Source organism: Amphibalanus amphitrite, unplaced genomic scaffold, assembly GCF_019059575.1.
Source record: "Amphibalanus amphitrite isolate SeventyFive unplaced genomic scaffold, NRLGWU_Aamphi_draft 000559F_arrow, whole genome shotgun sequence".
Classification (NCBI taxonomy): domain Eukaryota; kingdom Metazoa; phylum Arthropoda; class Thecostraca; order Balanomorpha; family Balanidae; genus Amphibalanus; species Amphibalanus amphitrite.
In genome coordinates this window covers 394,698-418,934 of record NW_024882053.1, presented here as the reverse complement: position 1 = coordinate 418,934, position 24,237 = coordinate 394,698, and the positions used below count along the sequence as shown (strand labels likewise).

General features: G+C 52.1%; 1 protein-coding gene across 3 annotated transcripts in view; it reads right to left on the bottom strand.

Annotated features, from left to right (window-relative positions):
- Positions 1 to 14,336: 14,336 nt before the first annotated feature.
- LOC122393858 (cubilin-like) overlaps positions 14,337 to 24,237 on the bottom strand; it is a 53,233-nt gene continuing 43,332 nt past the window's right edge. For all 3 annotated transcript variants that reach the window (XM_043390277.1, XM_043390280.1, XM_043390279.1), the window contains 4 exons: positions 21,458 to 21,628; positions 17,442 to 17,639; positions 16,923 to 17,036; positions 14,337 to 16,230 (listed from right to left, as the gene is read on the bottom strand). In XM_043390277.1, coding sequence (XP_043246212.1) covers positions 16,028 to 16,230; positions 16,923 to 17,036; positions 17,442 to 17,639; positions 21,458 to 21,628 — 686 coding nt within the window. In that variant the 3' untranslated portion in view covers positions 14,337 to 16,027. The remainder of the gene's footprint in view (positions 16,231 to 16,922; positions 17,037 to 17,441; positions 17,640 to 21,457; positions 21,629 to 24,237) is intronic.

The window sequence follows — 24,237 nt, the reverse complement described above, 5'->3', positions numbered from 1 at the left end:
AGGGAGGTAATGTGATGGTTTGAGTGTCACTGGGCCGGCTTGATTGTAGGCCCCTGACTGCGGTCTATGACCCGGGGCGCTGGGTCAGCTGAGTGGCGGTGTGAGCGTGCCGACCGCCGGGCCGGAGCGGCGGCCGGCAGTCTGGAGTTGGACCGGTGCCAATAAAGGTCCGTGCTGAGCCTGGATGTTACAGTGAGGTCAAATTTTGAAGTTGGTTGTTAAGGCCTAAAAAGGTGTCTATCTGATGCAGTTTTTCACGGCGAATCGAATGGTGCTATTTTTGTTTCCGTACGAGGTCTAGAACTTCCAAAAAATCATTTTTCAAAATTTTTGTGTGTCGTGACTGTGTCTCTCTGTTTGTTCACATAGTTTGTATTCTAGCCTTGTCGCGTAGGGTCGGCGTCGGGTCATAAGTGGTCATAAATGGAGGTCCATGTGCCACACATGTGCGCGGCAGCAGGGACACGCCGGTCCGTATATCAGGCTGGACATTTGGAGACGGGCGGGCAGTGGAGAGCAGGGCGGGAGAGAGAGAGGACGGGTCGGTGTGCGCGTTGAGATGTCTGAAGGGTGAAGAAATACAGTCTACGATAGACGCAAAGTTTGAATGCCACAAGCTATTTCGGCATTTTTCTGACAAGTGGTGAGAAGATGCCGAGTGTCGAGGAGGAGACCAGTGACGCCGCGGGAAGAGCGGTGATGGAGGTGACTCCGGCGTTCGACGCCAGGACTATTCCGGAGTTCGACGGAACTGGAAACGTAGTGGAGTGGCTGGAGCAGGCTGCTCTCCTGTGCGAGCTGCGATCAGTGTCCTTGATGGCTGTGTTGCCGACTCGCCTGCGCGGCGGTGCTTTCGCGGTGTGGTCCCGAATGCCCGCAGCGACTCGTCATCAGCTGCCCAGCGTGAAGGCTAAGCTGCTGAGGGCCTTCGCCATGGACGGTTGGACCCGTTCACCGCGCAGGCGGAAATGGCACGGCGTCGCCTTCATCCCGGAGAGACGGCGGATGTGTACTTAGCGGCGCTGCAGCAGCTCGCTGAGTTGATGGGAGGTCTGCCGGAGAGAGCTATCGCCATCACCTTCGTCAATGGGCTGCCGGAGGCTGCGCAAGCTGCGGTTCGGGACGGGCTCGAAGACGAGTTCACTCTCGAGTACGTCCTGGACCGAGCGAGAACCGTGCTGTCCAGGACAGCAGTCACGGCAGCGCCACCGGCGGCGGCGGCGGCGGCGGCGGCGGCGAGTGGGCCATCACGTGACATTTCAAGGTCAAGTCGCCGGCCGGCTCCGATCAGATGCTGGATATGTGGTCGCCCAGGTCATGTCGCCCGGATGTGCCCAAACGGCTGCGGCGGGGGAGCTGCATCAGCGCCAGCACCTCCTCCGCCGTCCACCGAGCCGGCAGCAGAGCGCCGGTAATCCAGATGCTGCTCGACGGGCGACCGTGTCACGCGCTGGTGGACACGGGCTGCGAGGAGACCGTAGTGTTCGCGGGTTGTGTCGATAAATGGGATCGATGTGAGACAAACTTGACCGCGGTGAATGGGAGTGCCGTGCGATGCTGCGGGAGTGCAGAGGTGCTGCTGGAGGCACAAGGCCGGCGGGCGGTGGTCCGTGCTGTGGTAGTGGCGGAAAGGTTGTTGGGTGTTGACGTGCTGTTGGGCATGACCGGGTTAGAGGCGCTGGGTGGTGTGTTTGTTAGTGGTGGAGAGGTGTGTTTTGGTGTAAAGTGGTGACGGGGGAGCGTTCGAGGTGCGCCGGTGTTAAGGCAGAATCGAGCGGTATGTCGGCAGCGGTGTCTCAGGGGCGTGGTCCAGTAGACAGACAAATCGAGACGGCTGATTTTGTGGCTAAGTTCAGCGACGGAAAGTGGACAGTTTGGTGGAAGTGGGCCGACGGAAAGGAGCCAAAACAACTCAAGAATACTGTGCGGCAATATCGCGTGCCGGCAGAGACGCAGGAGCGGTTCGACGCAGAGTTACGGCTGTGGATCGAGGAAGGGTGGCTGCGGCCGTATAATGAGCAGGAACACGGGCCGGTGCGTGGCCTAATTCCGCTCATGGCGGTCACCCAGGAAGCCAAGGACAAGGTCAGGCCGGTGCTCGACTACCGTGAGCTGAATGAGCACCTGGTGGCTCATACGGCTGAAGCTGATGTGTGCCGCGACCAGCTCCGCAAGTGGCGGCAACACGGCGACGATGTGGCCGTCATCGACCTGAAGAAGGCGTTTCTGCAGCTGTACATACGTGGCCCAGGAGCTGTGGCCGTTTCAGACGGTAATCGTGGACGGCCAGCGACATTGTCTGACAAGGGTCGGATTTGGTCTCAGCGTTGCAAGCGGCATCATGCGAGCGGTAGTGCGGGAAGTTTTGGATCAAAGTCCAGAGATCGCAAAAGCATTGCTCCCGTACGCTGACGACCTGCTCGTTAACGAGACGCTCATCTCTGCTGAGCGGGTGACCGAACATTTTGCCGCATACGGGCTCTCGTGTAAGCCACCGGAACGGGTAGCGGACGAGGCCGGAGCCCGGATGCTGGGGCTCCGAGTGAGACGGCAGTCTGGCGGTGACGGCACACTGAGATGGTCTCGGGACGGCGTGACACCAGCTGAGCCACCCGGGGTGCTGACCAGGCGGTCAATCTTCGCCTGGGCGGGTCAGCTAACCTCACACGTGCCCGTTGTTGTTGTTGTTGTTTGTTCCCTCCAGGTCGACCTCAGTCGACTGTAGCCTGACGGCTCTGCAGGGTCCTGAACGCGGCCGCCAGGGCCGCGACAACTCCGTCGCTCCGCACCTCTTCCCTGTTGGGTCTGATTGTCCCGGTGAGTCGCAGCCTGGCGCCCATCAGGGCCGGGCACTCGACCAGGACGTGGTACGGAGTATCCGCCGTCTCTCTGCACAGGGGGCAACGGGCACCCTGGCAGTCCACGTCTTCGCACTGCGGGCAGTGTCGCGACGGGTTCCGGCCGATTCGGTGGAGGTACTGGGCGGAGCCTGACCAGTGCCCCGCTCGCAACTGGTGCACATCCACCGCCTCCGCTCGATCCAGGTGTCTGACTGGTCCCGGCAGCTTCGCTCCCATGAGGCTGCGGTACCATCCGCGCGGCCAGTCGCTGACCCACTGGTCCCGCGCCGTCCTTGCCACCGCGCGGTACACCGTCATGGCGTCGACGGGGACTTCCTCTTGGTCCAGTGCTGAAGCTTGCTTCGCCAGCTCGTCCGCTCTCTCGTTCCCGGGCAGGCCGCAGTGGGAAGGTACCCACTGTAGGTAGGTACGCCTGCCGCGGGCCGCCAGCTGTTGAAGCGCCGCCCAGATTTCTCCTCCTATGAGGGTTGTTTGGGTAGAGGGGCCACCCCGGAGTGTCGCCAGAGCTGACTGGGAGTCCGTGCATATCACGATCGGCTCAGGAGGGAGGGTTTGTCGGTCCAGCAGGAACTTCAGCGCTTCTCTGAGGGCTACCATTTCAGCACGGTAGCTGGAGCAGACGTTCCCCGCCGGCACCGTGAGTAGGTGCTGCTGGCCGTCCGGGTCCTCGATGAAAACGCCAGCGCCGCCGTTTGTGATGCCTCCCTCCACCGAGCCGTCGGACCAAACCCAAGTCGCGCACTGTGGCAGACTACCTAGGTGACAGGTCGCCGCGTCTCTCTTCTGTGTGGAGGTCGCATTCAGTGGTAGTGGTCCCACGTCCAGGCTGATGGTGACCCCGCTCTTCACTTCCCACGGGGGGACGCTCGCCTGCGATACTGGGTCGATAGGGGGGCCGACACCGGCCGCCTCCCACATCTCTCGTCCCAGGGTTCTCCAGCCCGTCACGGATCTTAGACGGGCCGGGGCGTCCGACGCGGCTACTCGATGGAGCGGCTCCTCCGGGGGGAGCGCAGTCGCCTTGGCCAGGAAACGCGCAGCCAGTGTCCTTCTCCTCACCGATACCGGGAGAAGGCCCGCTTCCGCCATGAGCGCGTCCGACGGAGTGCTGCGAGTGCACCCCGTGACGACTCTCGCCGCTGCTCTCATTTCCCTCTCCAGAAGTTCCACGTGGGAGGGCGGCGTGGCAGGAAGCCAGGCTGCTGCGGCATGCTCCAGGGCTCCTCGGACATAGCCGCTGGCTACTGTCCGGAGCAGGTCCTCCTCGAGGCCCCAGGAGCGTCCGGACAGCTGACGCAGCTGCGCGATGCGTGGACGGACCTTCTTCCTCAGCTTATGGCAGTGGGGGCCGAAGTGGAGCAGACGGTCTAACTGCACGCCGAGTAGGCTGATGGAGTCCGTGGCTGACACTGTCTTCCCCGCCATCTTAATCTGGCAGTCGACTGCGTCGCGGTGCCACTGTGACAACACCAGCATCTGGGTCTTCTCAGCTGCAACGACCATCTTCGACTTCTTTGCCCAGGCGAGAAGGGCGTCTGCAGCCCTCTGGGCCCTGTCCTTGGCTATCTGGATGGAGTTCCCGGCGCACAGTGCTGCGGTGTCGTCCGCGTACATATACGGTGAGACACCGGGGATGTCGCGGAGATCTTGCACGAGTGTCGCCGCCCATAACAAAAACAGGGACGGCGAGAGCACACTGCCCTGGGGCAGGCCCGCTCTAAACACTCTCTCCCCGCTGAGCACCCCGTTCACCTCTACCTTGACTCGACGATCTCTGAGCCACTGCCACACCCAGTTCACCATGCAAGCCGGGAGGCCCAGTTCCAGCAACCGCAGTCTGAGGAGGCGGTGGTCGACTTTGTCGTACGCCCTCGCAAAATCGAACGCGAGGAGGACGTACTTCTGCGCTGTGGCGCCGTCTTGATGGTTCTGGTGTCTCGGTCGGGGGAGCTGCCACCCATCTTGTACCTCCTGCACGAGGCGGCCGATGCTGTCCTCCACAGAGCGGTGAGCTCTGAAGCCCACCTGCTCCGGCGGCACCATGCCCCTGCTCTCGCTGAGGTAGGTGAGCCGGGCCAGGATCAGTCGCTCTGCCAGCTTCCCGACGTGGCTCGTCAGGGCAATGGGACGGTAGCTGCTGAGGAGCCTCTTGTCTTTCCCGGCCTTGGGGATGGGAATCACTGTCGCCGCGCGCCATTCTCTTGGGACTTCTGCTGTCGCCCACGAGGTGTTGATGAGACGTAGCAGGGCGTCACGCGCGACAGGACCGAGGTGCCGCAGCATCTCGTTTGAGATCCCGTCCGGGCCAGGGGCTTTCTTCAGCTTGGTTTCTCGGATGTGTTGAGCGAGTTCTTCAGGGGTGAAGGGCCCACAGCAGCGCCCGGCCTCTCTGTCTCCTTGACATTCCGCACAGCGCTTGAGGGCGGGTTCTTGCAACTTCTTCTTGACCTCTCGGTCTATCTTCGTTGCTCGGATCTGCCGGGACACATGGGCGTACGTCCTGGCAAAAGCATCCGCCTTGGCGCGGTCGGTGACAAGCAGTCGGCCGCCGTCCTCCATTGCCTGGCCATCTCGCTGTTCCTCATCCGTTGACTTGTCCCACTTCTTTAGGAGTTTTGAAACTCTCCCCAGACTGGCTGGTCGGTTCAGCGTCTCAGAGACGAATTGACGGAAGCGATCACGGGACACTCTCCTCTCCACCTCCGCCGCCCTCTGTTTCGCCTCCGTCCACCTGGTCCTGGACCGCTCGTTCCCAGGCTGCAGCAGGCGTCGGGCCTCCCGGCGCTCCGCTACGGCCTCCCTCAGCTCGGGGTCGAGTGCCCACGGTTTGGGGTCCGCGCGGGCCCCGCAGGGGATATGCCGCACGCCCGCCTGACGTAGGGCCGTCGAAAACCGGTCGCTCTGGAGCTGCGCCGACTCTCCCGGAGTCCCGGCCTCAAGGAGGGCCGCCTCACAGGTGTCGCGGAACGCAACCCAGTCGGCCTTGTCGTAAGCCATCCTCGCCTTGCGGATCCTGCGGGGTTGCTCTCGAATTCCGCGCATCTCCACCACCATCGGCAGGTGATCGCTCCCGAGGTCCGGACCGATCCACCACCTGCTCCTTCGGGCCAGGGCCGATCCACACACCGCCAGGTCGGGCGCGGACTGACCTCCGGAGCGGTAACTGGCGAAGGTCGGGTCGCCGCTGTTGAGTGGCGCCCAGTCGATCCTCTCGAGCCAGTCCGCGATTCGCGTTCCGACCCGGTCTGCAGCTTCGCAGCCCGAGTCCCAGGAGGGGTGGTGGGCATTCAGGTCACCGACGATGAGTGTTTCGTCGTCACTGGGCAGGAGGTCCGGGTCGAAGTTGTCCTCCCGGTCATCGTTCGTCGCTCTGATTGGCGGTCGGTAGATGTTCAAGATACGAGTCGGGGTGGGTCCCAGGATGCGTACCCCACACAGCTCTGTGGAGTCGTCGGTAGCGGCCAGAAGGTTGTCGATGACGGGGGTGAAGGCCAGGCCAGCTCGCACGTAGATGGCCACGTCGCCCCCCTTCACCACCTCCATGTCCGCTCTTCGCCCTCGCGCTCTCCGCACCACAACGGGTGGCTGAAACCCTGAGAGCCTCGGCACGGCCTTCGGAAACTGACCCTCCTGCACCGCCAGCACGTCTGCTCTGACCGTGGGAAGCCAGCGTTGGAGCTCGGTGATCTTCGACCGGAGTCCCTCCGCGTTCCATGATACTACGATCATGTGGCTTCTCGTCCGACGGTTGCGACGATATCGGCGATTCTTGGCTCGTCTCCGGCCGGCCGGGCGCCTCCCGTGTGGCGCGCCGCCCCCGTCGGCGGTATCGGGGGCGGGCGCGGCCCGCTGACTAATCATCTAGCGGGCCGGGTCGCGCCGGCGCGCGACTCCGGACCCGCTGGTGGCATACGCTGCCCTGGGCGATGAGGTCGATCTGGTAGGTAGCGCTGTCTGGAAGAGGTGCGAAGCAACAGGTGGCGCGGCGGGAGGCCGCTGCCAGGTCCCTCTCGGAGAGGGCACGGTTGGAGCCCGTTTGGTGACCGCGTTCCGGCTGCAGACCGGGCGCGGCGGGCCTGACGGCCCACACCTCCCACCGTGACGCCAGGCGTCTGAAGGCGGGCTCCTCCAGGAGGCACACGTGCCCGTCGCCGGGTGGCTGCGGCCGGCCGCCGCCTGGCTGAAAAGGGCGGCGAACAAGGTCACCAAAGATTGGGACTCACCGATCACTGACGATGACCTGCGCAAACAAGTCAGTGATCTGGCCCGGCGGCTGGCAGAGTGTGACCCGGCACGAGGACAGTGGTGCGTCTCAGGAGACTCGGTGACGGTGTGGACTGATGCCAGCTCCATCGCCCGCGGCGTAGTGCTAAGTGACCCCACCACGGGTGAGGTTATCGAAGACGCCGCGTGGCTCCGATCTGACAGTGACTCAGACATGCACATAAACCTATCGGAGCTGGATGCCGCGCTGAACGGTATGAATATGGCGGTGGCGTGGGGATTCAAGCGTGTGATCCTCCGCACAGACTCTGTCACTGTTCAGCGCTGGCTGACCGACGCTCTGACAGGCCGTGCCCGACTGAGGACGAAGGCACAGTCGGAAATGCTGGTTCGGCGGCGGGTGGCCGTTTTCAAGCAGCTCTCCAGCGAGTACGACCTCGTCGTGACAGTGGACAACGGTGACGACGCAATGGCTGCTTCGACGGATGATGAGCAGGAAGAGGAGATCGCCTGTCCGGTTCCGACCGCCCATGTGCCTGGACAGCTGGCCATTGAGGCGCCGGCGGCGGTGGAGCCGTCAGAGCTGACCCCAGCTGTCGCGCCGACCGAGCAGACCGAGCCGGTCCCTCGAGCAGCAGCTGAGACGGATGGCGGTGCCGGAACAGAGGAGCGGATCCATACAGTGAAAGTTGTAAAAACAGAAACTGAGGGATTGTCAAACGACCGTGTGAACGAAGGTAGAGCGCCAGCGGAAAGTGTAGATAATATCGATAGTTATAGTGACGTGCTAAGAAGGGGTTTGCGCTGCAGGCGTGCGCCGCATCTCTTCGGCGCTCCCATCCCCCATTAGTTAAATTGTAGTTAGATGTGTTCTTTAGGAACAGGGGGGAATGTGTCTCTCTGTTTGTTACATAGTTTGTATTCTAGCCTTGTCGCGTAGGGTCGGCGTCGGGTCATAAGTGGTCATAAATGGAGGTCCATGTGCCACACATGTGCGCGGCAGCAGGGACACGCCGGCCCGTATATCAGGCGGCCCGGCTGGACATTTGGAGACGGGCGGGCAGTGGAGAGCAGGGCGGGAGAGAGAGAGGACGGGTCGGTGTGCGCGTTGAGATGTCTGAAGGGTGAAGAAATACAGTCTACGATAGACGCAAAGTTTGAATGCCACAGTGACGTCATAAAATTTTGAATAACTCCCACATTTTTTAACCGATTCTTCTAAAAATTGGTATGTAGGTGCACATAGACCACTTCTCTGACATATATTCCGTTTTTTTTCGATACACTGAAAATTTTGGATTTTATAATTATTTTCCCCAAAAAGTCAGTTTTTTGAAAAAAATGGGCCAAAATCCAAAATTTTCAAAAAACCGAGATAGCCACTTGATAGACAAGGTAGAATCACGTATAACCTTTTTTGTTACGTCTTGATTCCTTTAAAATGAAGATGTTAGCGGCGTTGGAAATTTTGCCGTTTTTGAGGCGAAAATGGCGAACATGACGTCACTAAAACGTCAATTTCTCAAAAAATTTCCGACGGATTTCGCTCAAATTTTTAGAGAACGTGTCAAATTGATGTATGATAAGGTTCTGAAAGTTTGACGTTGCTGGCGTAACGCGTTTAGAAGTTATTGGCGAAAAACGGGAGGGGGCAGATTCTGCCCCCCCCCCCCCAGCGGGGTGCGGGTTAAAGGGACTATCCCACCTTTAACATGGGGTTTGAGTTGAAATAGCCAAGTTTGCGGCGAGATTCAGAAACCACTATCTATCTAGGTTGCAACCCCCGCGGCCTCTTGGTGTTGAATAAATTCGTTCCCTTCATTTCAGTCGGGGAAACTATGGTAAAATCTGCCATTTTTAGCAGTCTGCTATTTTTAGCAGAATTCTGCTAAAAATGGGTACGAATCTGCTAAAAATGGGTACGGTAAAAAGTACTGTTTGAAAACTGGTCAAACATTCATCTTTCACTCAGAAACACACTATTTTGCATGCAATGTCTATACTACAATTCTCACATTTTCAAATGAACCTATCATTTGCCTAAAAACTTTAAGGAACAATGCTGTAAATTTTGCTGATTCAGGAAGCCCCAAATGTTATTAGAAACTGCTATTTTTAGCAGCTGCATCTGCTAAAAATAGCAGAAGATATATCTATGTATCTATTGATCAATGGTGAAATGTACATGTATAACTGAGCTTTGGCACCCCACGCCCACTCCATCCACCAGAGGAGGCAGTACACTGTTGCCTAGCAGCACCATCTTAAGGCAATGGCACAGTACTGTTGACCAGGCTGAAACAGAGACAGAGACAGAGACAGAGACCGAGACCGAGACCGAGACCGAGACCGAGACCGAGACCGAGACCGAGACCGAGACCGAGACCGAGACCGAGACCGAGACCGAGAGAGAGAGAGAGAGAGAGAGAGAGAGAGAGAGAGAGAGAGAGAGAGAGAGAGAGAGAGAGAGAGAGAGAGAGAGAGAGAGAGAGAGAGAGAGAGAGAGAGAGAGAGAGAGCGAGAGCGAGGGAGAGAGCTTTTTACAGCATTCAAAAGTGTGGAAGGTTTCTTGAAAACAGTCTGATTACTGCAATACGTGTCATCATGTACCCCACATATCAAAGTTTACTAAGTCCTAGCACGTCCAGACAAGACTGAGACAGTACGCATTTCAAACAGGCAAAAGCATGCAGACACATACAGAAATAACATCAGGTTCTTAAACCGTGAGGCGTGAAGCCCCATTACCCATATGGCCCTCGTAAGATCTGTGGTAGACTCACACCATGCAACATTCAATATTCATCTGGTCACGCAATCACTATGCAATGATAATGATCAACAAATAAACACACACCCACACCAATGTTTTTTAAGGTTTGGCAATTTGATGTTGATTTTTGAAAATAATAGTCATCTTGAGGAACAAAACATGTGAAAAAATAGTAAATAATTGACCATCAGCCTGCACCCTGACGTGTTTGACTGCTAGGCTGTGCCAAACTTCTACTCATTTCCCAAAAAAGAATTGTCTTGATTCAAAATAGCTGGTCATTACATACACTTTAAAGTCTGGAGAATAAGATGGAGGTAACATTTTTAACCAAAATGGATTATTAAACCACTAAAATGACATCCTAACCATGAAGGTTGAAAAGTCGTGCCAAGACCCAGCAGGGCATAAGCTGCTGTTTGAACAAAACCAGGCAATGCTATGTGCCAAATTTACCATTATAAGAAACACTGTGGCCAGGGTCATCTTAACAAACCACATAAAGGGCTAAATTAACTATTAAAATATGCCTACATGGCTATTTACCCCTTCAATGGTATGACCTTGATAACATGTGTGTCAACCAATCATGCCAAATTGTGTTTGTTATAGTGATGGCCTGTTCTAGTAATGAATCTCAACCATATGTATTTTTTTGCTAGATTTTGTTTTCAACATTATTTTCTGTCTATTCTTAATAGAAGAAACATAAAATACCTAAAACAATGACCAATTTCTAGGAAATTTCAGTGCATTCATCTTCCAATGGCAATATCTTATCAAAAAATAGTCGGATCTGAAAGAAAATAGAAGAGGACACTCTCAGCACTATTCTCATCATGAATCTGCCAGGCATTTGATGCGCATTTGCTTCAAGTAGTGCGCAAATCTGTTTTTGTATGGGTCCGTACCCAAATCTGCTATATTTGGGTACGATGACGTCACGTGCGTACCCATTTTTAGCAGGTCCGTACCCATTTTTAGCAGATTTCTGCTAAAAATAGCAGACTGCTAAAAATGGCAGATTTTACCACAGTTTCCCCGACTGATTTGAAAATGGGCCTTGTACAAAGCCCTATCTTCAACATGGAGCGACCGTTAGTGTGACGTCACCTCGTTTAGTCATTCTGATTTAAATGGGTTTGTTCGTTGAAAAATCGCTTAAAACTTGGTCTGAACTTTGTTGTGGTGCCTACAGAGTAAAAAGAATCAGCTTTATGACAGTAATGTGGCCTGGGGAAGGAGGTAATTTTGGGCTGTGACGTCACATATTTGAAAGTTTGTGTTTGGAACATGGGAAGCCTAAGATGTTTAATGAAAAATAAATGCCAGAACCGTGTTCCTGGTCATCCAATCTATAAAGTCGGGCACAATTTAACTAGTTTTAACAACATTTTAGAAGGTGGGATAGTCCCTTTAAGCGCCTAGGTCACCTTGCACTGTATCCACGACTTACTCGATGTCGACTGGGATTATGTTTTCTTTGCCGAAACCGTCAGTGACAAGTGGCATGCTTTCTTGTCGTTTGATGTTTACAATGTGTCTTATACTGTTTAATTGTTTTTATCTTGACTTCGCGTGTCAGTGGGGCTTGTCCCTGTTGGTGATTTTGGTAAATAAACAAATAAACAAATTTTCAGTGCCATTTTGACCGTGTACCGTTTTTTGTGACCTTGTGACCTGACCTGAGGTCACTGGGACACAAAACTTCTAGGAAACGTGTCACATGGCTGCCCCAAGTTCTGTCTGAAATTTGGTGGCCATAACTCTTACGGTTCTTAGTTCTTACACTATTAGCGATAAACTCAGCGAATCCGTTGTCGCTGATAAAGTCCAATTTTACCCTGACATTGTACCGGTTTCGGTGACCTGACCTGAAATGACAGATATCTGAAATTTTTGTTTGTTTGTTGGGGCTTATAGATCTGAAATTTTTAGGGAAGGTCCCAAAAGGCCACCCTAGAGAGTATGCCAAACTTCGCCGTTTTTACGTTATTTGCGAAAAACAGGGGGGTTGCATCAACCCCCTGGCCCGGCGAGGGTTAATGCGACCTTGCGAGCATTTGCATTATCTCTTGTTTGTTTGTTCTCTTGTACATGTAAGTGCGCCATGCACTCTTACATATAAGGGGCAATGAATGGCATAGGTACTCATGATCTTTTTCATCACTTGGTGGATAGGAGGCAAGACTTGAAAAAGATGGTGTATCGCAGTAATTACCAGTGCTGACTGTACATAAATTACGCCATTGGCACTCAAGAGGCATCAACGGGAGTGGGACGTTAACGGTACACGTACGCTCGAATATAGGCGACACCCTATATGTGTTGCTATCAGTTAACAGTTTGTATCACCGGAACAGCTACATTCCTGTACACAGTTGCTGCTGTATATTTTATAATAGCCGTTTTCACGACGTCCATCTGGTACACATTTGGTGCACATCTGGTGCAGATAGGTGCAAATTTGGTCAAATTAGGTTCAGTGTATCTCTTAGTAGCTATCAGCTAGGGTTGCACTTATTGCTTGTATGCCTAGTTTGTCATATTATCAGAGACGACAGAGAGCATCATGGATTAAAACACTGAAATAAATTCATAAAGTGAAAATATTTGCTGTAAAAGAGATTAGGTGCAGATTTGGTCAAATTAGGTGCATTCGCCGGATAGCCCGTCGTGAAAGCGACTAATGCTGTTACCAGCAAAGTTTTCACACATACGAGACGAGTGAAGCGGACTCAGGTGTAGGTACTATATGTAGGCTCCTCTGACGGAGTCGCACGATGGACTCTATAAATTGCTACGCAGGGCTACGCTGGCTACACAGGAGACATCATGTTCTATCAACGATTATCCGAATGTATCAGTGATGAATTTCAGCGGAGGCTGTCTTTGGCAGTATTGATTGCATCATGCCCTTATCGGTCTCATTTTGCATGCAGACAGAGATGAAGGCTATCTCTGGCTAGATCCGATGATGCATCCATGTTCCATGTTTTACATTCCAGTCAACGCATGCTGCTCGTCTCAGAAAAATGGATTGGTCCGGGACCGGGTCGCACTGAATCAGACGAATATTTGACGAAAGCTACGGGTTCACCACAACTGAGTTTCGATAGTAGATATATTGGTCATGGGACACACGATTCCAGACCCATTCGTCTGGACATTATTAGTTACCGGCACCGGCATGGAAGGGCCATTATTGATGGAGCTACATATAAAAGATTTTTCATTTGCCAGGTAACAGTGCCAGTAGGTACCTGTCTTTATTAAAATGACAGGAAAATACTTAATCTGAATTTAGGATAATCCCTACAGATTATAATAGGTTTGCCTTTAAAATGTCACAAACCATAGGTAGTCCCTTTGATAAATAGTGCACATCTACGTTTGTCGTCTACATTATAAGCTGCTATTAAAAAAATAGATTTGCAATAACTAGGAAAACTCATACTTGTTTCAATACAATGTGTTTCAAGTTTTGTAGTTAAAACACTCTTGATTTTTAAGGTAGGCACTGATAATAGCTCCTTGCCGGTGCTGCCGGGGCCCTATCATCGCTGCCCGTCAGAATAGGCTTATCTGTCGGCTGGAATTGCGCATTGCAGAATTATCATATTTAGAAAGCTCTTGGTTGCTTCCGTAATCAAAGATCTTGCACTTATCGGATACCAGAGATGGCTCTTGCATCACCGAAAGATCTGCACGCTTATCTAGCCCGTATTTGGAGTCGTTACCACACGACTTCAGCGAGGGAAACGTTTAAACTAAACAGATATTCACGTTCGCTCTGTTTATTGTCAGAAATTGTTTCCAGGTCAACAGCATGGAATCATCCGTTTTCTAATGCATGCTTTTTAATCCATCCTACATTGTAAAACTGGCGCGGACTTAAGGACAACATCAAAATGCCTCGCTAATCGCTACAAAAAAAGATATGAAGTCGCAGAAATTATAATGCTTCCAAGACTAAGTTTTTACGCTAAAAGTGTTCATCTCGCTCTTGAGTACTGCCTACTGCCTACTGAGCACTGCCTCAAATGGCACAAAAAGGTACGAAACTTACAGAGTCACAACTCACATTGCATCCTTACCAACTTGTCCACCACCATCCCAGGTGTATTAGCATTTTGGTGAGAAAAAAGAAGATGTAGGTATAAACGCACTAAAATTGAAGGACGTTTCTCCTAAATCTCGGTATTTCTAAATGACATCTAATGAGCCAAACATTTTGGTCAGGGTGCCTTTCGCAGTGATTATTGAACACATTAAGAATGAGTTAAAATCTAAATTATAAGTAGGATAGAGGCTGATAAACTGTGGTATGCATATTTATTTTGTACGCAAATTATCTACAACGGCCCTACATTCCCAAAGTTACAACAAACACTGAAAAAACGTCCTGAGACCAAAGCGTACGGCGCAATAGCTTTATCTCGCTGTCTATGGTTGTAAATTAATTTCAAACAAAACACTGTGGTAAAGTATTTAGTAACAGCACTCGTGGCTCGTCTGACAACAGTAAGCACATACACGACGCTCCACAAGTCGCAACATGAATCAATTGAAGCGATTCACACTCTGATTTTGTCCCACATTGCGCATTTAAGTTACTACAACTATTGCCATCGTGAAGACGGCTTGAGCACAACCCAATACCGGCCCATCGTCACACTGATCTGTGTGTGCAATCCTCACACTGACAGCCGCAGCTGGAGAGCTGCCAGGTCAGTGCCCTAGGTGGCAGCACCATCGCCAAACTACATCCTAGGTGGCGCAGCCATCAAGCAAAGGACTGGTGCCCTCCATTGAGTCACAATGCCCTTCGATTTCACACTGGCATTCGGTAGTTTAGGTTTAGGTGCTATGAAGGATCTGACAAGACACAACTGACATTATTTGCTCGTTGGTCTGACAACAAGCTGAACAAAAATATCAGAAGTAGGGTATAAGGTACAAAATAAATACCTACATAGGTGTGTAATTAATCGACTGTCGACATCGCTAAGATCACTAGTAGAATTCACCCGTAGCTGCTCGCATAGTTGCGTTTGGCCATGTAATGACACACACTGCAGCATCTATCACCAGCTTTTTGCTTCAACGGTTCAGGCAGCAGCGCTGTCGGTGAAGCCTTTTTCTAGTAAAGTTGGACTAACAGGAAAATAACAGGTTGGCAATCATTCTTAGGGCGACCTCTGGCATGCCGTCCGGTGTCCATCCCGTTCACAACACGCACACACAAACACATTCACAACGCAAGTTGTACCCATCCTCCATCCCACAACACATAGCACCAGCGAGATTTCATCCCATATTTTGACAGCACATCGTGAAATAGCCAACAACTGCTAACTTCTCGCGGTCTAGTTGCAGTTCCCCTACAACTTTGGCGTTTATTTGGCGTATTTCAATTGACAAGCAAATGTCTTTGGCGCCGCTTGCCCATAACATTACACAAAACCATCACACTGAATGAAACTGATGCACGTCCGTCCGTGCATTGCTCTCAGTTCACATTTCACAGTCACTGACGCTGACTAGTCCAACAATTTCGGTAGGTTTGGCGTCCCTCCAGTCACTTGTGGACCGGTCACTGCTGAGTTTTTCTCTTTATTGTGCGATTGTGCGATCGTTTCGAGAGTGCTCTGCGTTTCGGTGGCGACGACGGGTCCGTTTGAAACCGGAGTGACTCCTGCTCAGGTCAGTCCGGTCGATTCAGGTCACTCAGGTCACTCGAGTAGGCGGTCCGAGGCAGCTGTTGGGTCACTCAGGTCACTCAGTGAAGAGGGGGCGTTCCGACCAGCTGTCAGGTCACTGGGGTCAGGTCCTCAATCCAGCTCATACTACGCGGTACCTATCCGTGTTGGAGCCAGGCTTGACGAAAGTTTTCTGGTTGAAACAAACCCAGAAGTAGAAAAGAACAGTCTGACTTCTGACAACTTCATCTGAAAAGCGTGCCTCCCCCCCCCCCCGCACGAATCATTTCGTATCTGAGCCATCCTTTAGGTTTCCACCTCTACAACGCGCGTCTCTCTCCAGTCCTGCCCCTCTCCCTGTGCTCTACCCAGCCTCTCCTCTCCCCTGTATCGCCCGCACCGTGTCACAGTGTACCGGTGGATGAGGCGACACTGGGCGGATCACTGGGCCCGAACCGCCACCTCTCTCATACGGTGTCCATGGTGGAGAGCCGCGACCCCAGGTGGTCACACACGTGCACGTGACGGTGTGAGGGTGAGGTCGGGTGGCGCCGGTGACGGTCCTCCCCGCGGCGTCGGCACCAGACGCACAGACCCAGACCGGCCACCGCCACGATGGCCAGTATGACGCCCAGCAGCATGAATACGTCCACCTCGGCGGCCGTGGCGCCTGAGGGCACAGGCAGGTCATAGCGAGAGTCAGAGGGGTCACATCAGATCACAGACGCCAGCGGATGTCGCATGGGGTCAGTTGGGGGTCAACGCAGGTCACGGTGAATCACGCAGATCACGACGGGTTACAGAAAAGTTTTGCCAAGTTTCTGAGGTTTGTGAAAAAATGACAGGGGTCACGGCGGGCCATGGGTCACATTGGGTTACTGTAACTCTAAAGGTCACATTGAGCAAAGACAGGGCACAGCGTTGGCCCCAAGAGTCGCATTTTTCGTACGCGAGTTTTGTCATTACTTTCACCCAGACATTTGCCGTTTTCAGAAAATAATGATATACCTAATTGCGTTTATGAACTGTTTCACGTTCTAATACATCGACGAGTTTTTTTTTTTTTCAAAACCCCACATCTGTTCTCCCTTGAATTTTCGACAAGTTGGATAGAAACTTAAAAAAAGGTACAGTCACTCGTTTTTTCTCAAGTCTGTGTGTCTTGGCAGATCTTGGCAGAACACGCTTACAAACACACACAACTATTTGATCATGATCGGACGATTATACACTTTCTTAAAAGGGGTCTTTCGTGCTTCTCGGAAATTCAGGGCAGCACCGATGTGGGGTTTGGAACAAAAACGCGTCGATGTTGAACACTGCTGAGGTCCGTTGGGTTCGGGTTTAGGGTCGGGATCTTACAGCCAGTCTCGTCGCTAAGGTCACCCACGCCACAGTTGGCTCTCATGTTGCATCGGAGCCGCTCAGGGATGCAGAAGCCGTTCTTCTCACAGTGGAAACCGTCACACTCCTTGTCTGTGGAGGCAGAACAGGTAAATCTACCATCAAACACGGTACATCATTTGGTGTCAGCAGCCGACATAAACACAAGGCACAGGTCTGATGCCCGCAAACACTATCGGGGCAATGAGGTCCGGGTCAATTGATATTGAGGACATGAGGGTTGGTAGATAGGAATCGTATCATATATCTTACGTACCTACAATCTACATCTATTAAAAAGAGTGAGAGCATGAATAGCTCTTTTTTCGTGAGGAGTTTCAGTAATCGGTTCATTGGCCCATGTTTTTCTCGCTCTTCTCTCTCGATCGCTCCCTTCCTTCCTCCGTCCCCTCTTCACCTTCGGTCACTCTCATTGTCCCTTCATTCACCCCCTCCTCTCCCTCTCTCCCTCCCCCTCCTCCCAGCTCCATCACTCACCGTCCTTCATCTCAGTCCAGTACGCTCGGAATCCCTGCTGACCGACCGACTTCTCTGACGATATGAACGACAGCTTCATTACGTTACTGGCAGAGATGATCTGCTTGTAGCGTGACATCAGTGTGTCTCCGCACAGCTCGATGGGGGTGCTCTTCAGGTCCTGCCAGATTCGCACCACCGCCGCCGGGCAGCCGCGGTCTGTCGGCACGGGTCAAAGGTCAGTGGGGAGGCCCAGAGATCACCGGGGGACCGAGAGGTCAGCGGGAGACCGAGAGGTCATCGGGGAGGCCCAGAGGTCACCGGGGGACCGAGAGGTCAGCGGGAGACCGAGAGGTCACCAGAGAGACTCAGCGGTCACTAGAAGAGGTCAGGGGTCGCCGGGGAGACTCAGAGGTCAGCAGAGAGACTCAGAGGACAGAGGAATAGGTACGGGGTCAGCACGACAGATAAGAGGTCACTAGGATCAGTAAAGGTCAGTTGGAAGGGTTATTGGTCAATGGGGGAGGTCAGAGGTCACTGGAATCGACAAACGTCAGTTGGGGAAAGTCATACTGAAGAGCGTGAGGGTGCACCTGGAAAGGCTGTAACCGGCCGCTTGAAGATGAACACTATTTCCAAATATTCGATTTTTTTGACAGGAATAGAGAAAATTAAAGCACGTAACTAGCGGCAGTAACAACAGAAACAAGTTTACGAGCATAGTGTTGTGAACAGAACATCTTTAACCGCCTATCAATTCAGCGATTCGTCCATTCGTTCATCCGTCGACCGTCTCGGCGTTTGTCTGGTCTTGCTATCCGATTATCCGACTATCCGTCTATACGCCTATACATACGTCCATTAGACTATCCGTCTATCCTTCTATCTATCTATCTGCCCACTGGCGGATCCAGGGGGGGCCACGGGGGCCATGGCCCCCCCCCCCAAAGGCCTAAAGTGGCCTGTTTGGCCCCCCCCAAAACGCCAGAAAAATTGCTAAGAAAATATATGTACCTTGATGGAGGTTTTTAGCCACTTGGTGAAGTAAAGCTTTCCACAGCATAATATGGAAGCAATATAGTAGCAGTGAGGGTCAGTCAAAAGTTGTGCGAGCGGAGTCGACCTTAAAAAAAAGACTGTTGTTGGCACGTGTTTATGGCGCGGCAGCTGGTAGTTGGCGGTGTTTCGCGTGGTGTGGCATCACTGGCGGATCTGGGGGGGGGGGGCACGGGAGCCTGAGGTGCCCCTGACAGGCCCGTGGTGCCCTTGCTAGGCCTGTGGTGCCCCTGGACCCTGGCAGGCCTGTGGTACAGTCCACAGCAGAAGTAATGTGGGGTTTCAGTCATGGGTATGTTCTGCTTCTGAAGCTTAGGAACGATTAGCCAGACTACAATGAAACTTTGAATGTAGCTTATATGTATCGTCACCCTTGCAGCTGCAACTTTAGCTATTGACATCTTCTTTTCAATCACTTCGCATTAAACAATCGCCAGTCAAAGCCAACCGTTGAGTTTGGTAAAACCCTACATTACTTTAGCGGTGGGCTGTACATCTGGCGGGCCTAGGGTGCCCCTGCTAGGCTGCTGATGCCCCTGGGACCTGACAGGACTGTGGTGCCCCTGACAAGCCTAAAGTGCCCCCAACAGGCCCGTGATGCCCCCGACAGGCCCAAGGTGCCCCTGCGTGATGCCGTGATGCCTGCGAGGCCGGTGGTGCCCCCTGCGAGGCCGGTGGGGCCCCTGACAGGCCCATGGTGCCCCTGCTAGACCGGTGGTGCCCCTGGCAGGCCTGTGGTGCCCCTGCTAGGCCGCTGGTGCCCCTGGGCCCTGACAGGACTGTGGTGCCCCTGACAGGCCCAAGGTGCCCCTGCAAGGCCGGTGGTGCCCCTGTAAGGCCTGTGGTACCCCTGCTAGGCCTCTGGTGTCCCTGACAGGCCCATGGTGCCCCTGCGAGGCCGGCGGCGCCCCTGGCAGGTCTCTTGTGTCCCTGACAGACCTGGGGTGCCCCTGACAAGCCTGTGGGGCCCCTCACAGGCCCGTGGTGCCCTTGCTAGGCCTGTGGTGCCCCTGGCGGGCTGGTGGTGCCCCTACTAGGCCGGTGGTGCCCCTGACAGGCCTGTTGTGCCCCCGGGCACCAAGGGGGTCATGACCCATGTGGCCCCCCTTGGATCTGCCACTGATGCATAATATATTGATTTGTAAAGGCGTTATGGCTTATGCAATATGCAATTGCAGGCACTTGGTATCCCTCACTTATCCCTCATTGGGGCTCTGGCGGGCTCCTGAGGGCCCACGTCTACCTCCGGGAGCCCATATAGACAGGCTCCTTTGGGTCCTTTCAGTACACTATAGCATAAGAGGTCTCCATGCGAGTCCTATACATACATCTGAGGGCGTACCCTGATGTCTGAGGTACCCAACTGCAGCTCCAATGGTCTCTTCTTACACTGGCGGATCCAGGGAGGGGGCATTTAGGGCCATGCCCCCTTCCCAGAGGCCTAAAGTGGCCCGTTTTCCCCCTCCCCCGAACGATAATGAAACATAGTTCAATCAGGGCGTGGCCCAGGAGCCGAGTTAGACAGGGCTGTTTTACCACCTCCCGGCCCGCAAAGGGACCCAAGCACTGACTCGAAGCGGGTTAAAGAGACCCTCCCACCTTCAAAAAGTTAATGAATTGGCATGAAAGTGATGTCGCTAGGTTCAGAAAGGGCGAAAACGAATATCTACCAAATTTTATCGAAAAATATTCACCGGTTTTCAAGAGATTAGACTTTTATTTTCGTTTAGTTTTTGGGATATCCGCTGCTGTTCCTAGCGACTTTATTTGAAAGTGCGGCATTTGTTGCGCGCAAAGCAGCCTATACCACCGCATGCTACCAAACGTTTTAGTAAAATATTAAAAAATCATTAGATCTCCGCTGACGTCACACATTCAGAGGGGTATCCAAAAGCATTAGCCCCTCTGAATCAAAATGCTGCAATTTGGAAATTCAATATTTCCGATTTAAGGCATTTCTCGATGTTGTGAGTGCGTGCCGAAACCGGTAATTGTGAGCCAGGGACCCCATTTTGGCTATCTCAGCTCAAATCTAATGCTAAGGTGGGAGGGTCCCTTTAACTGGTCGATAAAAACAATGGTAAGTGTTTACAAAGTAATATAAAGGCATGGGTCGGGTGGGCTACCATTTATATATTTTTCTTTTTAGTTTAAAAAAAATCATAGTGTCAGGGCTGTGACGAAAAATAAGTGGCCTAAATCCGATGAGAAAACAGGATTTGGGGGTACCCTAGGTTTGGCTCCTGCATGAGTTGGCCCCCCCCAAAACGCAAGCCTGGATCCGCCAGTGTATCTGCCTGATGCGTCAATCCGCCGCCCGTCAGTAGTTCTATCATTTCGTCTGCCCGTCTGCCGCTGTTCGGCTGTCCATGTGAGCTTCCGTTCATCAATAGCATATTACTCACTCCAGCGCGCTATGCTCGCCTTATATGGACCGCCATCTTACTGTGACACCTGGTGCGAATCAGCTGAGTCACGGGACCATCGACCGCGCCCGTACCATGCCATATTTGGTGCCGGTGACCGCCGCGCCGCCACGCTACCTCACGACGCTTCCCCTCCCTCCCCTCCCCCTCTTGCCCCCTCCCCGCTCTCACGCCGCGTGGGGAGCAAGCCGAAGGTCAAGTGCATTCGGAAGCAGCAGGAAGGCTCAGACCGAGTGTTTTTTCAGAGATTGCAGAGCAGGGCTTGTGCAACATAACAGCAACGGGAGCTAGCGGTGTCACTACCGCTTATTCAATATGTGGCCCATCCGCTCAGAAATAAGAAATAGATGGATGTCTTATACAGTTATACGCCTTCCAATAAATAGTTGGTATCAAATTGGTTATTGGCATTATTGGGACCCCAGCCCGTCGCCATCACATCAGTGTCGCTGTGTTGCTGTTCGTTCCACAGGCCCACGTTGACCCCGGAGGAACCCTAGCTGACCCCACAGTGACCTCACAGTGACCTCATAGTGACCTAGGAGGTCGACTCACTGGATCGGTCTCCCTCCACGATGAACGTGTCGAAGTAGAGCAGGATCTTCCTCTCGGGTTTGACGTGGATGTACCAGTGGCAGACCTTGCTCTCCTTGGCCGGGTAGTTGTCCGGGAAGAGGGGCGAGGTCACCACGCCGTCCTGGGAGCTGCTGATGTTCTTACCGCAGTCTGTGGGCGCAGAGGCAGTGTATAGTTGGAAAACAGCCAGCGGACACGGCGACCTGTGTAGGTAGTCTAGGTAGTCATCAACGGCACGTAACTGCTTACAAAGCAGCCGGTATAGACACGGGCTTCAAACACTGAATTGGAAATAAATAAAGTGTAGTATGGTAATAATATAATAAAACGGTGGAATAATTAAACGTATAGTCGACTACAGAATGATGTTCCACTCCTTAGAAGCTATCAGTTGACCGGAGCGCTAAGTTGTGCCTTTTATCACGCAATTAAGCGTGTCGATTGTGAGCATTGGGACAAAGCTATAATTTGTGAACTCAGCCCGTGTGATGCGGCACAGCCTACCACTCCAAGCAAATAACTGCCTGTGAAAAGTGGAACATCATTCTGTAGTCGACTATACACTAGCTAAAAAGTTACAGAAAAGCAATCGGTACCTACTAGTCAAGCAGTTTGCTACGTTGATACCTACCAACTTGAAACCATTTGTACGTGCATTGATGCAAATCAGATTGTGTTACACAGGCAAATGCAAAACTGCCCATTGCTACTCTGTAAAAATTGCAGGTTCGAAAGCTCATATATGGACTTTCGAACCTGCAATTCTTATACCGACAAGTTTGGTATACCAACAGGCATAGGCAGCGGAACGGGGGGGGGGGGGCACCAGCGCACCGTGCCCCCTTGATTTTGCCATTTTAACATTAGCCCTATGAGCGTTGCATGGAAAGAATGGGACCAAAAGTCGGCAGTGACACCCCCCCCCCCCCCCAATTGAAGGTGTTCCGCCGCTACTGCCAACAGGGAGGAGCTGTCATGGTGCTTCATAATTTAAGGATAATGTGACTTGAAAGAAATGATGTATTTTTAACATTAATTTCATATTATTACGTCGATATTTTTATCATATCTAGCGTTTCAGGTAAGAAATAGACCCTGAAATAGTCGCCAATCCCTAAAGCGTCTTTGAATCCACGTTTACATTTCCAATCTTCGTTGAAAATCGTTCTGAATTACTCGAAATTCGCATTCAGAGCACGCAAAAGGAAACACATCGTTACGCAAACTCTAAAGGAACTGTTGATTAATTAAAGTGCAAAAATGATATGTGGAATAAATATTTTTTTCAAACGAGTTTGATCCTGTATAAAATATTCATAGAGGTAAGGCGTGAAGCAGGTTTTAAATGCTCACGAGTACGAAACCAGTTACCCACCTAACAGTCTCACATATCATCATCATCGCTTTCGATGGCAACATAAAATCAAATATTCTAAATAGCCAGACGTTTCGGTCTTAGGGTGCCTTCGTCAGTGAAAATGTCGAGATACTAATACATTAACAAACTAATCAATATCTTTAACACTTTCAAAATACACATGACCTGGACATGAAATTTTGAAAGTATTTTGAAAGTGTAAAAGATATTGATTAATTTATTAATGTATTAGTATCTCGATATTGTCACTGACGAAGGCACCCTGAGGCCGAAACGTCTGGCTATTTAGAATATTTGCTTTTATGTTGCCATCGAAAGTGAATAAATATCACAATGTCTGACACGATACATACAATCATCATCATCATCATAACCAAGTTTATTAAACCGATGCACCATATAATCAGATATGGTGTCAACGGGATCATACCATATATGGCTGATGCCCTATCTTAGACCGAATATGGTCTGTCAAGCCCACCTAGGCAGCCACACACTTGAGTTGATAACACTATCGGGGAACCTTGAGCACACTGAACTCATTGATAGAGACAGATACCTTATTAGTATCGAACACACCCTGTTCATGAAGACCCATGACCGAAATAAATGAACTCTGACCGGTTCCTGCTATATAGCTCGTGTCACTGAAAGCTTTGAATGGTTGAGTCACCCAGTGACTTGCATCCTTCTATTAAACTAAAGGCCGCCGTCCACTGCGACGGAATTCCGTCCGGAGTCCGTCCGGAATGTCGCCGCATCCGGTCCGGATGCGGTCCGGATGCGGTCCGGATGCGGAGAGCTAATAAATATTTCCTATCACTTATTACCAAATAAAATATTGCAAGTAACCAGCAGCGAATACTCTTGCTATTCTAAGGAAATAATTTTTACTTACTTCATGATGATCGAGTTCCAATTCTTCGTACAATTCACAATGTTTGCCTCCGATACGGCCCCAAACCATCTGTTCCGGACGTTCCGGATGCGTTTTCCGCAGAAAAGTTCAACGCGTCGGACATCACTCTTCCGTCTCCGTAGCAACCGCATCCGAAACGCATGCGGAGAGCTGACGGAAAATCAACAGCTGATTGCCGTTCGGATGCGGTCCGGACGGAGCGCACACGATTTCCGTACGGACCGGATGCGCCCATAGGGTTCTGTGTTAAATTCCGTACGGACCGCACGCGTTCCGCACAGTGGACGGCGGCCTTAAACGTTCTGACTACACCTAGATCCAACGAGGGTCTCAATATCAATGTCGTTCTTTGAGGTAACGTTTCTTTGTCTCAATATCTCTTCTTTGAGGTGACGATTAAATGCAAGATTCATCGGTTACCAAAATTAGAGCAGCGTCATGTATCAAAATAAGATGTAAGCA